This window comes from Phyllopteryx taeniolatus, chromosome 6, assembly GCF_024500385.1.
Source record: "Phyllopteryx taeniolatus isolate TA_2022b chromosome 6, UOR_Ptae_1.2, whole genome shotgun sequence".
NCBI classification, from domain to species: Eukaryota; Metazoa; Chordata; class Actinopteri; order Syngnathiformes; family Syngnathidae; genus Phyllopteryx; species Phyllopteryx taeniolatus.
Window position 1 is genome coordinate 7,775,990 of NC_084507.1, and position 14,541 is coordinate 7,790,530.

General features: G+C 41.8%; 1 protein-coding gene across 7 annotated transcripts in view; it reads right to left on the reverse strand.

The window, feature by feature from the left end:
• znf407 (zinc finger protein 407) overlaps positions 1-13,354 on the reverse strand; it is a 209,409-nt gene extending 196,055 nt beyond the window's left edge. For 2 of the 7 annotated variants that reach the window (XM_061776962.1, XM_061776956.1), the window contains exons 1-4: positions 13,230-13,354; positions 13,012-13,105; positions 11,271-11,950; positions 8,941-11,073 (exon numbers count right to left, since the gene is read on the reverse strand). In XM_061776962.1, the coding sequence (XP_061632946.1) occupies positions 8,941-11,073; positions 11,271-11,847 (2,710 nt within the window). In that variant the 5' untranslated portion in view covers positions 11,848-11,950; positions 13,012-13,105; positions 13,230-13,354. Of the gene's footprint in view, positions 1-8,940; positions 11,074-11,270; positions 11,951-12,070; positions 12,332-13,011; positions 13,106-13,150; positions 13,207-13,229 lie in introns of those variants that run through there. The other 5 variants (XM_061776963.1, XM_061776957.1, XM_061776961.1 and 2 more) reach the window with 5 other exon arrangements.
• Positions 13,355-14,541: the final 1,187 nt, after the last annotated feature.

Consider the following 14,541-nt stretch of genomic DNA (forward strand, 5'->3'; position numbering starts at 1 on the left):
TTCTGGTGGCCCAGCCTTGTTCAAGACACCCGGGAGTTCCTCCAAGCCTGCTCCGCCTGTGCCCGAGGGAAGTCTTCACATCTGCCCCCAGCTGCGCTGCTTCGTCCATAGCCTATCTCTATCCCCCCTTGGTCCCATATCGCTCTGGACTTCGTTACCGGTCTACCCACTTCTGAAGGTAACTATCATTCTCCCTATTGTCGATTGCTTTTCTAAATCTGTCAATTACGTACCCCTCCCCAAACTACCATCCGCCTTCGAAACTGCTAACCTCCTTGTCCAGCATGTCTTTAGAGTCCAAGGTATTCCCATAGATATTGTCTCTGACAGAGGTCCTCAGTTCTCATCCCTGGTATGGAAGGAATTCTGTAAAGTGGTGTGCGCAGCAGCCAGCTTGTCATCAGGATATCATCCGCAGACCAACGGCCAGACGGAGCAGGCAAACCAATCCCTAGAATCAGCCCTCTGTTGTGTTGCCGCACGCAACCCCTCCTCCTGGATCTCATTCCTCCCGTGGATTGAGTACGCCAAAAACTCCCTCACCAGTTCCACTACCGGTACGTCCCCATTCATGGTTTGTTATGGTTACCAACCGCCATTATTCAACTAACAGGAGCAGGCAGTGGCAGTCCCCGCAGTCAAGGATCATCTCCAGAGAATCCAGGCAGTGTGGAAAGACATCCGTGCAGCGTTGACGTGGTCCGCCGCATGCAATAAACAGCTCGCGGACCGTCATCGCTCCCCAACGCCCGAATACAAGGTGGGCCAATCTGTCTGGCTTTCTTCTCACGACCTCCCGCTTTAAACTGAATCCCGTAAGCTCACTCCCCAATTCTTTGGCCCTTTCCCAATTACCAAAATCATCATTCCCACTTCTGTCCAGTTGAAGCTTCCACAGTCCTTAAAGATTCACCCAACCTTCCACGTCTCATTGCTCAAGCCTGTCTCCACCTGCGCCTTAAGCCGTCCGCCCGAACCCCACCCACCCCCCCGCTTCCCCGGATTATTGACGACCATCCGGCCTTGACGGTGTTGCGCATCCTTGACGTGAGGCCTAGGGGGAGGGGGTTCCAGTACCTGGTCGACTGGGAAGGGTATTGGTCAGAGGAGCGGTCTTGGATATCCCGGAAGCTTATACTCGATCATACCCTTTTGGACGACTTCTACGCGGCTCACCCGAAGAAAAATGGCACGACGCCGGGAGGCGTCCGTTGAGACGGGGGTACTGTCATATACTGCACTGCAGTTCAATTATTGGAGCCGGGAGGGTGCTTTGCGTCCTCTCTCTCTCCCCCCCTCCCCTCTCTGTTTTCAGCACCTGTCTCCAATCAGCCTCATCACCAATGGTATATAAGCCTGCCTGTTCCAGGAAATCCTTGCCAAATTGTTGCAGTTAATTCCAGCGGTACCAGGGCCCATTTACCTCACGTAAGTCACTCTAGTCATCGTTCCCTTTTTTTACTCCTGTGTCTCCTTGTTCTCAGTGTTTTCTCCCATGTTCCTGATCCACGTCATTCCTGCCGCCAAGCCAGCCGCCTGTCCTCACCACGCCCTTCCACCTGTCTGCCAACCCAGCTAGGACCACCGCCATTACCTTTCCTCAATAAACTGTTCATCATTTTACATCTGACTCCGCCTGCTCTTGGATCCAGCTACTGCCCATACGTGACAACATAGCTCCATATTGTGATCGGATCGGTGATCGGTTAGTTTTTTTTTTTAACTCTCTGATCGGCCCCAAAAATCCGGATCTTGTACAGCCTAGAGAAAACCCACACAGGCACGGGGAGAATATACAAACGCCACACAGGCGAGGCCGGGTTTAAACCCGGGTCCTCAGAATTGTGAGGCAGATGTGCTAACCAGTCGTCCACTGTCCCATATGTGTGAAATATCATTTGCACAAAATGATTCACATAAGTGGGGGTATTTTTAAAGTTGGATTTACCTCGTCATAAAATGTGATCTGAGCTTCATCTAAGTCCCAACAATAGACAGTTTTCTTAAAATGATACCGCACAAATAATTGATAACTAGGTTTCCATGTTTTTACTGAACAAAACATAAATATGTCACAGTGCAGGGTCGAAAATGTATGTGGACTTTTGGATTTAATAACTGGCTGACCCTCCTTTGCCAGCAATAACTGCAAACATTTCCTGTAGTTGCATATCAGACCTGCACAACGGTCAGGAGGTATTTTGAACATTCCTCTTGACAAAAGAGGAATGCTTTCAGTAAAGCAATATTCTTGGAATGTATGGTTCAAATCGCTCTCTTGAGGTCATGCCACAGGATCTTCACTTGAGTTGAAGTCAGGAGTCTGACTGGGCCACTCCAGAAGGCGTGTTTTCTTCTGTTGATTATGTTGATGTGATGTTGATGTGCTAATATTCTTTGGGTCGTTGCCCTGCTCCATCACCCATCTTCTGTTAAGCTTTAATTGGCAGACAGGTGGTCTTAACTTTTCCTTTCCATTGATGATGGCAATGTGCCTCGGCCCTGAGGTAGCTGCTAGCCCTCAGTGTGAGGTTTTGATAGTTTTGTGCTGTGCCTTTTTTTCTCCACACACAGCATTGTGTATTGCTTCTAAACAATTCAACTTTGGTTTCATCTGTTCACATAATACTTTGCCAGTAGCAGTGTGAAACATCCAGGTGCTTTTTTTTTCCAACTTCAAACCTGTAGCAATGTTTTTTTTGTTGTTGTTTTTTTAGACGTGTGGCTTCCTCTGTGGTCTGCTGCTATGACAGCCATCTGTGTTTAATGTTTTACTTTTCATATATTTCTCAACAGGGATGTTGTCAGGTGCCAAAGATTTCTCAAAGTCTTAAATCTACACTCCAGGGTTTTTCTTCATCTCAATTAGCATTCTGCGCTGTCTTCTTGCAGTAATCTTTCCAGGACAGCCATGCACTCCTGTAGGTAGAGTGGCAACAGTGCTAGGGTTTCTCCATTAATAGGAACAATTGTCTGTCTTATCGTGGATTGGTGAACATTAAGGATTTTAAATATACTTTTTCCATCTTAATGTATGTTAACAATTCTTAATTTTAGGTATTATGAGAGTTATTTAATGCAAGACGTTCACATTTGAAAGCGCTTCTTGAGGAGAAAAAAATTAAAACTGGTAACAAAATTAAAACTGTTTTTTTTGTTTTTTTAAATAGGGCAGTTGGTCACATTGATTGGAAATGATTTGAGCTTGGTGACTCCGATTAGATTTTGCAGAAGTCCTTAGCTGAGGTGTTTACATACTTTTTCCACCGTGCAATGTGAATGTTTAAATGATATGTCTAATAAATACAATAAATATAATTGTGTGGCATTACTTTAAGCAGACTCTGTCTGTCTGTTGTGAGTTAAATGGTGTGTACTTACAATAAGTTGAGTACTACAACACTACAATGGCATACTTGTATGACAGGTATATTGGCATCTCAAAACTACTGTCACTGTGGGTGAATATCTAAAGGCATTTGACAATGTTCAATCTCGGGATAGCTGGTGATTTGATTAAGCACTTTGTGTAGATCACTAATTTGTTCACAGTTCACTTGCTGTGAGCAGGAAGTACGACACATTGAATCTTCAGCCAGTAATGAAGATTGAAAGGCAAGTCTGTACTAACAAGGCTCAAAAGCACAGCGGCTGTGGGAAAGCAAGACACATCATTTCACATGGCCTTATACAGTACGCCGTGTATGCACAGATACATCACAACACAGTCACCAAGCCACAAAGTGGGAGGAAAAAGTATGTGGACCCTTTCGAGTTTAATTGTCTGCATAAATTGGTCATCAAATGCTGTCTGATTTTAATCTAAATCACAAAAATAGAGTCTGCGTAAACTAATACCACACATATAATTTTGTGTTTTCATATTTTTATTGAAAATAACCTGTATACATTCACAGGACAGGGAGGAAAACGTAGATGAACCCTTGGATCTAAGTGGTTTACCTCCTTTGGCAGCAATAACTTCAACCAAATGTTTACTGTAGTTGCATATCATACATCCACAATGATCAGGATGAATTTTGGTTCAACATTCACCATCCAACCCGGCAGAACTGGAGAGGATCTGCAAGGAGGAATGGCAGAGGATCCCCAAATCCAGGTGAGAAAAACTCCCTGCATCATTCCCCAAAAAGACTCATGGCTATATTAGCTCAAAAGGGTGCTTCTACTAAATACTGAGCAAAGGGTCTGAATACTTATGGCTGTGTGATATTTCAGTTTTTCTTCCTTAATAAATCTGCAAAAATTTCAAAAATTCCGGTTTTTTTCTGTCAATAATGGGTGCTGTGTGTACACTAATGAGGAAAACATGAACTTAAATGATTTTAGCAAATGGCTGCAATATAACAAAAAGCGAAAAATTTAAGGGGGTCTGAATACTTTCCATACCCACTGTAACTACTGCAAGTTTTTGTCACGTGAAAAATCATGCCAATGAAGTTACAGTTTTAATCACATCACATCAATTGTGTGAATGTGCATCTTGGGCATGTAGACCCATTTGAGGCTTAAGTCAGACAAATCACTCAAGTGAAAAAGTGACCAATTTAAGTCTAAAGATGCAAATTCCAGTAGTACCCTGATTGGGGAAAATGGAAATGTGCACAAGTTTTCTTTAAGGGACAACTGGACAAATATGTGTGCAGCCTCCCACTACCTTCAGTGATTAATCAAGAGGATAAAAAATAGGTCGTAATTAAAAGGATCTGGACATGCTCCCAGCCTCAAAACTGGCAAAACTCAATTGAGCTGCTACACAGCCCCTTAAACAAATTCCAAGATTAAATGGTTTCCTCCCACATCCCAAAAACATGCATTAATTGGATACTCTAAATTGCCCGTAGGCATGATTGTGAGTGCAAATGGTTGTTTGTTTCTATGTGCCCTGCGATTGGCTGCCAACCAGTTCAGGGTGTACCCCGCCTCCTGCCCGATGATAGCTGGGATAGGCTCCAGCACGCCCGCGACCCTAGTGAGGAGAAGCGGCTCAGAAAATGGATGGATGAAATGTATGCCATATAAAAAGGAAATAATTCACTGTAATGAGGGAACTTAAGTAATAATACTAAATGGCATATGTTGTCAAAATGAAGACAAATTGGTGTTTTCCATGAGGGGCTAAAATTTAAGTGGAAGTGCAATTTCTTGAACAAAAATGTAAATCATTAGCATAAGAAAGGTAAAGCTAAATAAAAGAATTCAGAATGTGCCCTTGACTTGTTGACATCGCTTAGCCCGACATGTCATAGACTTTATATTCTTAAAGTTGAAGAACATACAGTAGGAATAGACACTCCGTCATTAAGAACATAACTGTGCTCACAATCTTGTATTTAACCTCCAATTCTCACAGCTTCGAGAAATAAAATATTGGCAATTATAGATCAGATTTGGCATGAAAAATACTGACAAATTGGGGGTTTTACTGCTGATTTGTTGGAATGCATTACAATATCTACATACACCATCCACAGACAGGGAAAATGGATTGTGGATTGCAAGGCTCATTAATGCGTGAGCAGTAGAGGGGGAATGAAACATTCAAGGCAGAAAAGGGCATTTATTGATGGTTCTCTCACATCTCATTCATGCATTAAGTTGATTTTAAAAGCAATTAATATACATGGTCAGGGAAATGTAACAGAACACCGCATGTTCTTAACCTGTCGAACATTTCCCACTCAAAGCCCTGAGCAATGTTCTGCTTTGCATTATAAATGACAAGATAAATCTTAATGGATTGGGGATAATCAACTGGCCATGAAGGTTGACATACACACACATTCACTAGACATGCTACCATTTACACACATACACACAACTGTGGACGTCCAGACACAAGGGAAATTAAAGGCTTTGAATACGTCTGCATTGATTATTTTAAATTATTAGCCCACCTCTCTTTGGACCTCCAATGCTTTTAGCCTCAGCTTTAACACATTTACAGAGACTTATTGACTATAATTACAACTGAGTCTTGGTAATGGACACATCAATTATGAGTCGCACATGTCTCTGACCATGCAACCGTTGCTCAGGGAATCCCAATCTAGAGTCCATTAGCGTTTCTCTGGCTGGTCCGAAGCCTAATCAGTCTTTACCGTCACCTCTGCTGAAACAGCTTTTACCTGGCTACAGTAGACAGTGGCTTTAACATTAGGACTGTGTGCCAAAAGGAGGTTGAATCTCTCTCTTTATGCTAGGGTTCATTCGAATTACTGTATATCCAAATTCTTTAAAATGCTGCTTACAAATATTATGCAGCGTAACACAAGTTAAGTCAACTTAATGTGAGGTCAGGAAAAGAAAATACATTCCTCAAACTTTGTCACATTTACAAGGATCAATACTGTAACTTACACTTCATTGATAAAGGATCACATCTCATCTGAATGTATTGTACATCTGTTTTATAAAAGGCGTTTCTTCTCAAATAAATAAATAAATAAATAAGCTTATTGACTGTAAGCTAGTTAAAGAATCAGAAGATTTTTGGACCAAAGTTAAGGTTTAAGGTTTTCTCTCAGTCTATACAACATCAACTACATAAGACACAAGGTTTCACTACACCAGCATTTTTATGGCCCAATCTACACTATCTTGCCATGGCACTTTCAGCTCATTTTATGGCCCAATCTAGCCTGCTGTGCCCTGGGACTGAGAGTTCATCCCATCTGTATAATTGTCAAGTTTTTACTTACATGAAACAACTTGACAGTTTCAGAATCAGAGCACCTTGTGATCATGCATTTTAATGAGGAGTAAGAGCTGTGACCTGCTTTGAAAACCACAATGTGCACCAAAGGCATGGAACCATATACAGTAGAAATAGAAAATGAAAACATTATGATCCGATGTAAATAATAATAATTAATAATAATAAAGCAAATATACAAATCAACAATATGATGGTTTTAACATAATTAACCAGAGTGGACAATAATACTCTAAGACGGGCCATGCTGATAAGACTACTACCCAAAAAGAGTGAACGCTGTAATTCAAACATGCAAACACCAAAGGCATAAAAAGGGTGATACCCCAGGCCCCCACAGAGATTTTTTAAAATTATTATTTTAACATAAATTAAGCAAATCTGGAAGACTGTGAAGAGTACAATAAGGCAAAATAAACAAATTTTCTTCACGCAGAAAAACATGTATTCACACCGCTCAAGTACATGTTGATGTACAAATTTAAGATTAAAATTAAATTTGCCTCATTTCTTTGCTTTTTAGTTTTGGCCTCAAACTTGAGCCAGGCCCATCTCCACCTGCACCTGATACCTGCTTCAAGCTGTGCCACATGAATAGCATCCTCCTCTTTAAGCACTCTCATTTTGGAAAAGAAGTGACTAAAATCATTGTCTGTTTCACTTCATTTTTCACCATTACCAACTTCAAAGGCTAATCCCAAATGCATCATCCAGGAAAATATTAAGTACAATATTTTTCTGTTTTTATTGGCCATTTCTGAATTTTAAGTTAGTTCATTCTGTGTTGTGACATAATCCTGAACATCGCTCTGTCGCTTAATACATTTAACATTAACATCCGTAAACTAATTACATAATTGTAGGCACGTTTCCTAATTAATAAAAGATGTACTAGCAGACCAGCTCGTCTCTGATGTTATGTGTGCTTCACGGTTCCGCTGGGACCACAACCAGGGCCACGACCCGCAGCATCTCAACGCGAAAATACAAAAGACCAGTGCAACAAATATGACACTGGCTGATCTGATGAGCAAAAATGTTTCTTAAACTTAAGAGTAGCAATCGAGGATGTCTGCTCCTAAGGTGGGTAAAGTAGCCAAATATTGTAATCAAGTAGGAGGACTGTTACTTGACAATAATGTGACTCAAGTAAAAGTAAAAAAGTACCTAGTCCTCAACTTGAGTAAGAGTAAAAAGTACACAGTGAAATAATTACTCAAGTACTGAGTAAATAGTGAGTAACTTAACCACAGCATTAACGTCAATAAAACAAATTACAAAATAAAAAATGTGCAAATTCTGATGTTGCTGTGTGTGTGTGTGTGTGTGTGTGTGTGTGTGTGCGTGTATATGCACAGTCAAAACTACAAAAACAAAACTGCAATTTACTGTTTTCTCAAGTTATAAGTGAGCTGAAATATCCACGTTTGGGCAGACAGTGCTAGACAAATACTAAAATACATGAAAGCTGTTGTTTTTGTTTCTCTAAATGTAAACACGAGTAGCGCGCCGTTGCCTTTATGATAACGCCGACTTTCCCAACATGGCCGCCACGCAGGCACGACAATCAGCAGGGCTGGCTTATCGAGTGTTAATACCTATGCCCGGGAAGCCCAATAGAAGATGTTGTGTGAGGTCATGTGGCTTTTTTGTGTCGCTTGATTGGTGAACTAGACTTAAACGATTGTCGCAAACAGCGCCGATGCAGAAGTCGAAGTCGTAGTAGTAATAGTTGATAAATAAAAGTAGCGAGCGACATTTAAATCATTGTAACGGAGTAAAAGTACCATTACTTCTTAACATCAGAAGCGGCGGAAGTGTTTTGTCTGGTCTAATCAACTCCTGTGACTTATCCAAAGCAGGTCCCGAGCACACAGGCAGAACCTCACGCCAATGCACTCGCATATTAGTTCGCCGCGGATTAATATTCACAATTACATCTGTGTGTGGATGTGTGGAATGGATCTGGCTGCCAGCATTCAAGGAGTGGGGAACAGCCTATGACGTCAGAACAGCGACCCCCGTTTGCGAAAAACGTTTGCCCACCTGTCCCCCCGTGTTGTGTTACGGCCATCCCGTTTTGTCCACAATAGCCTAAACCATGATTGCCTAGCTGCCACGAACATCATGTAAACGATAGTATTAGGGTTGGCACACTGAGCCTATTGTATATTTCAAGGGAGGGATAAAACAAGCATACATACCAGTGTGTGTGCGAATGTGTGCCAGGAAGGCCATGGAGTTGCTGCTCTTGCACACCTTGCCACAGTACTTGCACTTGTTGCCTTGGTGCTCCTCCCGCTCACGATTAATCTGTTCTGTGTCCTCGATCACATACTTGTTGACTTGTTTCAGCAGCTCATCATGTTTCTCCTTGATGTGAATGAACAGATCTTGCTCCGTTTCAAAGCGATCTGTGCATTTTGTGCACTTGAAGCATGCTCTGCCGTCATCACGTTCATCAAGGCTGTTCTGCTCATTTCGGAGGTGGGAAGAGCTGGCCAGGTGTTGATGAAGGTTGCTCTCAGTGTAGAATGACTTGCCACACACCATACAGTGGAATTGCTTATCCTTTGTTGGGTGCTTCATTGACATGTGGACATTCAGGCCGCTTAGGCCATCTGCCAAAAAGCCACAGTCAGCACAGCGAATTCGGGTGCTTCTCACTTTGGTTTCAACGCTCACTTCCTTCTGTTTAAGCTTTTTGACATAATGGGACAAGAGCCCAGACGGTACTGGTGCTTCTCCTGTCAAGCCTTTAACAACAACCTCACCCTCGAGTGCAACGCCCTCCAGCAATGCCTGCTCCTGCTTAGGGAGGGCCTTTACGGACACAATGCAGGTATCAAAAGGTCGGGCAGTAGACATTCTTGGAACTGAATCTGAACTTTTTTCTGCACTTGTCCCTTCAATGAATTTGTCATCTTTTTCTTGAATTTCTTGCTGTGAAGACTGTACCACTTCAAGTTCTGCTTGGGGCATATTCGCAGCCTCTGCTGTTTGCTCTACTGTAAAGTGAGTCAAATCTTGAGCATCACCAGAGGAAGATGCAATGCTCTCTGGTTTCTTCTCCTTTGCTTTGTCAGCTAACATCCCCACAGCATCAACAGGCTCAACAGGAACAGAAGGTGCCACCGTGTACTGATTTTTTTCTTTTTGGCTTTCTTCTGAACTTAGCTCTAGCTCATCTGAAAGGCTTAAAGGTTCAGACTCAACATGAACTGTTGCACCGCTAAGATCAATAACCTCACCGAGTCCTGCCGGGGACTGCAAAGATTTTTGGCCACCATTCCCTTGTAGTGCCTGGAATTTCTGGCTTTTCTGCTTGTGTCTCTCTGTACTGGCATGGCGAGACATTTCCCCGGTTGTTACAGCATAGTATCTGCATGCCAAACAGACATATTCGAAGTCTCTTGTGTGCTTTCGTTTCACATGAAGATCGAGGGAGGGGACTGAGTGAGCTATAAAATTGCAGTGACTGCAAGCAACAGAGTCATATTCACCTTGTACTGAGCATGTGTATGACAGTGTTTGCTCTTCATCACTGTGTTTTTTGGAGCCTTGTGATTCCTGCTCCATGTTTCTGGTAAAAGAAGCTTCTTTTGGTTCCTGGGATTGTGTATCTGTGGGTTCCTGGGGTAAAGGGCCTCCAAGATTTTTGACAGGGCTGCTATTTTCACATTGTTGCACACGTTTCCTGTGTTTCTTAGTGATACAATGGCGATCAATGTCTCCTTTGGTAACACAGCTATAGCAGCACAGAGTACACCTGTATACATACTCTTTGCTGTGTTTACGGCGGACATGGACACCGAGGTTGGTAGCATTAGATACCACCAAGCCGCAATAACCACATTTGGTTGAAGATGCTTGTTTTGGTCTCACTCTTTTAGGTTTTGGAGGCTCTGATTCCAAGTCTTCCTCATCCACTACAACTTTAGCAGCCTCCATTGACTCTTTAATTTCCTGAGCCACACCAGCTATGCCGTCTTCACCCCCATCTCCTTTGGCTACTCTCTCAACATAGGAGGAATGAGAAGCACTATTATGCCTGCTCATATGTTGCTTGTGAGTATCTGAGCACAGGTGTTTGTCCATCCATTCAGATGTAGCGGAAAAGAAGTTACACAATTTGCAGCGGTACCAATCCAGGCCCGGGTGCTTGACACGAGCGTGGCTCTCTAGCAACGAAACTGTGAAAACCTTGAAATCGCAGTTTGCACAATTCAGCTTCAATCTGCTCCCTGTACGTTTTGGCTCCCCTTGTGCAGGGGTTATCTTGAAAGCACTTTCAGTGGTCTCAGAGTCCTCTTCATCCATGTACACGTCTGCATCAACTGAAAGAGATTTCAAAGACACAGCTACTTCAGGTAATTCAATTCTACACGTAGATTAATAATGATGAACGCTGCTGACCCCTAATCTTGGTGGTATTCAGTATATATTCACCAGAAACGAAATTCAAAACATAAATGCGTAATTATTTTGGAAGGTATATTATATCAATGACAGAATGCACAGAGGAAATACTCACCAGTGCGTGGGCTGTCTTTACTGTGGTATCGCTGTATATGTACATCGAGAGGAGATTTGTCCCGAAACTCAAGGCCACAGAAGTTACATGAGTAGATTATCTTGGGTTTGGGGGTTCGTTTGCTCACTCTTCGCTCTTGACTGGATATTCCCTGCTCTTGTTTTGCCTGCTTGTCTGATATTGCAACGTTACCACCATCATTGTCGAGAGAAGCAGATCTTGGATCATCTGACCCTAACCCTGGATTTGACTCAGCAGGACATTCTGTCTCCATGTCAATTTCTTTTTGAACTTCACGTGTACTATCATCAGAAATGGTTTGCCTGTCCTCAGGAGGTTCAGCAGCTTTATTTGTGCTCTTTTTATGTTTCCGTGCATAATGAATCTTCAGCGATCTTGGGCATTTTGCTGAGAAGTCACAAACTGAGCAACGAGTACTCACATCTTCAGTCATAGTGTCTGCCTGCAGCCGTTGAGTAGGTCCCCCATCCTCTTTTTCAGGTGTCATAGCCCTACTGGGTGACTCCGCTTGTACATCATCCATGTGCACGACAACTGGGCATCCCCTTTTTGGCATTCTGTCCAAAGGAGACCGCTGTTCGAAAGTTGTTTCTGATCTATGTATTATCTTGCTTCATTTACATAAAATTGAAAACTTGAGTTGACGATGGATGAATAACCTACGCAAAATGAGACACAGCACATAACTTTATTTGCCATCTTGTATTACCTTAATTCACCAGTCAGACATACAAAATGAATTCAGGTAAACCACAACCGTAAATGCATTGTAGACAAACCTCCAAGTAGCAGAAATGACAAACACGTGCAAATGTCGCCATCTAGTGTTTTCAGAAGCACATAGTTTAAAAAATATTGTAGGCAGGCTCATTTATAGCGTAAACGTTTTCTTTATCTGCACACTAATTTTGTTTCAATCAAATGTGTATGTTATCCATTGAAGGCTCTTGACCATGGTCATCATAGTCATCTGGCACTTTGAGGCCAATTAAAAAGTATTTTATAAGGCCCAGGGGATAACTGGGTGAGCCGAATAGGCTCACGCAACTCAAAGAGCTACTTATAATTATGGAATAACTGTACTATCTGTAAATGCATCACCCCATTAACAATAATATTTAGATGACATCAATGATTCCTGCAGCTGTTTTTGTAGAATCGATGCAAAGCAAATAGTCCATTTTGGCAGACGTCGTCTAGAATTTAGCAGCCAGCTGTTAAAAACAGACAGCGAAACCTTAATACCTTTGATGTCTTTTGTAAAACGTGCGAAAGGAGATTCCTTTGCGGCGGTTACAAACTTGGAAGGAAGGGGGAGAGCGCAACACATATAAACCATTGAAGCAAAGTTCAAGAAATTGTGACGGTCGCTGAATAACGCCCAAAGGGTATTCGGTTGGATAGTTTCTGGTTTAAGGTTTGCTATGAATTCCCAGTAGTTGAGCTACTCTGCAGTCAATTGTATTAGTTTACAAAGTAACGCTGAGTTGATCAATCGAAGCCCCACTATTTAAAGTACCACGAGTCATGATAATACATTACAAACAACACTGCTTGAAAACATGTAGTGGTGTAAATGCTGCCTTCTTTTTGGATATTAAGTACACTGTTAAAAAAATGTGATTGTCGTGGAGCATTGGCGAGCTAACAAATTACAACATGGCTCCTCAACAGTTATGGAAAGATTAACCAATAGAATTTCGACGTTAGCCGTACACACCAATCACAGCGAAGTGAAAGGTGGGTCTTAATCGTCAAAAATCCAGAAAACGACGGCAGCACAGAGGCCCAAAAAGGAGGCTAGCATCGACCGCCTGAAACAGTACACAAATAATGCATATACAGCAGTTAGCACACACATGCGTAGGCCTCAGCCACCTCGCGATGTAGAACAGGACCAATACTGCTACAGGAACGCGTTCAGTAACACAAACTCACCTTTGATTATCCAAATATCGCCACTGTCCGCGCTTTTTGTTGCTAGACACAAATGGCGTACCGTAGCATGAGCGCGAGACGTCACATGAGGGCGTAATTCCTGCCCGCCTTTTTCCGACCTCAGCTGTTTAGGCCAATGCTGCTTTCACGCGTCGTCGGAGAAACAAGCGTCATAAAGTGTCATAACCATCAAATCCATTTAAGGTCACAGGTTGTGATGCAATTTATTGCCGTGTTTGGTTTTAATATGAGCAGCTATATGCAGATTTTAGTCGAGCCAACAACATGTAGGTGTAATCATTCATGAATATAACTTAATATTTCGTGTACTGTTTTAATTCAAAGCACCAAAACATATACAGCTGACTCTTAAAACGTGTACTGTGTAATATTGAAAAGCGGCATTTCAGATATATTAGCTATGATTTTAAACAAACATGAATCACAATTAAAAGAGAAAGTTACCAAGAAATACAAGCTCACGTGTTCTTATAATCATTACAATTCTGAAAGTAATAAAACTAGTCATATAGTTTTCCAAGAGATACATTGTTTAGAATACTAACGTGTAGTGTGATGGTATATTTAAAAGGGTGGAAACACCACACAAGCAGACACCCTATGAAAAGATTAGATGTATTAAAGCATGGGCATTAATTGATTAGGCTGTCCGAAAGGTCATAAGGTAATAAATAATACAAGATAGGCTGCAATGAATATACAGTTTACTTTTGCAATTATTTTGTTAAATTCATCACAATCAAAATTAGATGGCATGGATGGTTGTGCACACCGCCCAAGCACCCATTTTACATTGAGATTAATCAGTTTTGCTACATTAGCTGTCCATTTTACAGTAGTCGTGATTGGAATGGAATTTTCCTAACATTGGTCAGAATGGTTCAGTCTCAAGTACATGGCTTGTTACAGAATTGAGGAGATGATATAATACACCATTTAAAAAAAAAAAAAAAAACATAACTCCTGGCTGTACAACATAATTCAACAGGGACTGCAATTCATGATTCAATTCATGACTGAAAAAATAAAATAAAATAAAAAATTCAAAAGCGAGAGCTATTGCGTGGTATTGCACGCAGTCAAAGAAAGCCGTGTTAGCTGACTTTCCTCCACCAGAGGGCAATATCTACACATTTATTCCACATTGGCCACAACTTCGAATGACACAAACAGTGTGAGTATGGTAACCGCCTAGCATTCATCTTGCAAAAAGGCGTTCAGAAAAAAACAAGAGCAGAGTGATGATGGGAACTCTTTGCCCTAATCATTAATAAGACCATCCATCCTAGGG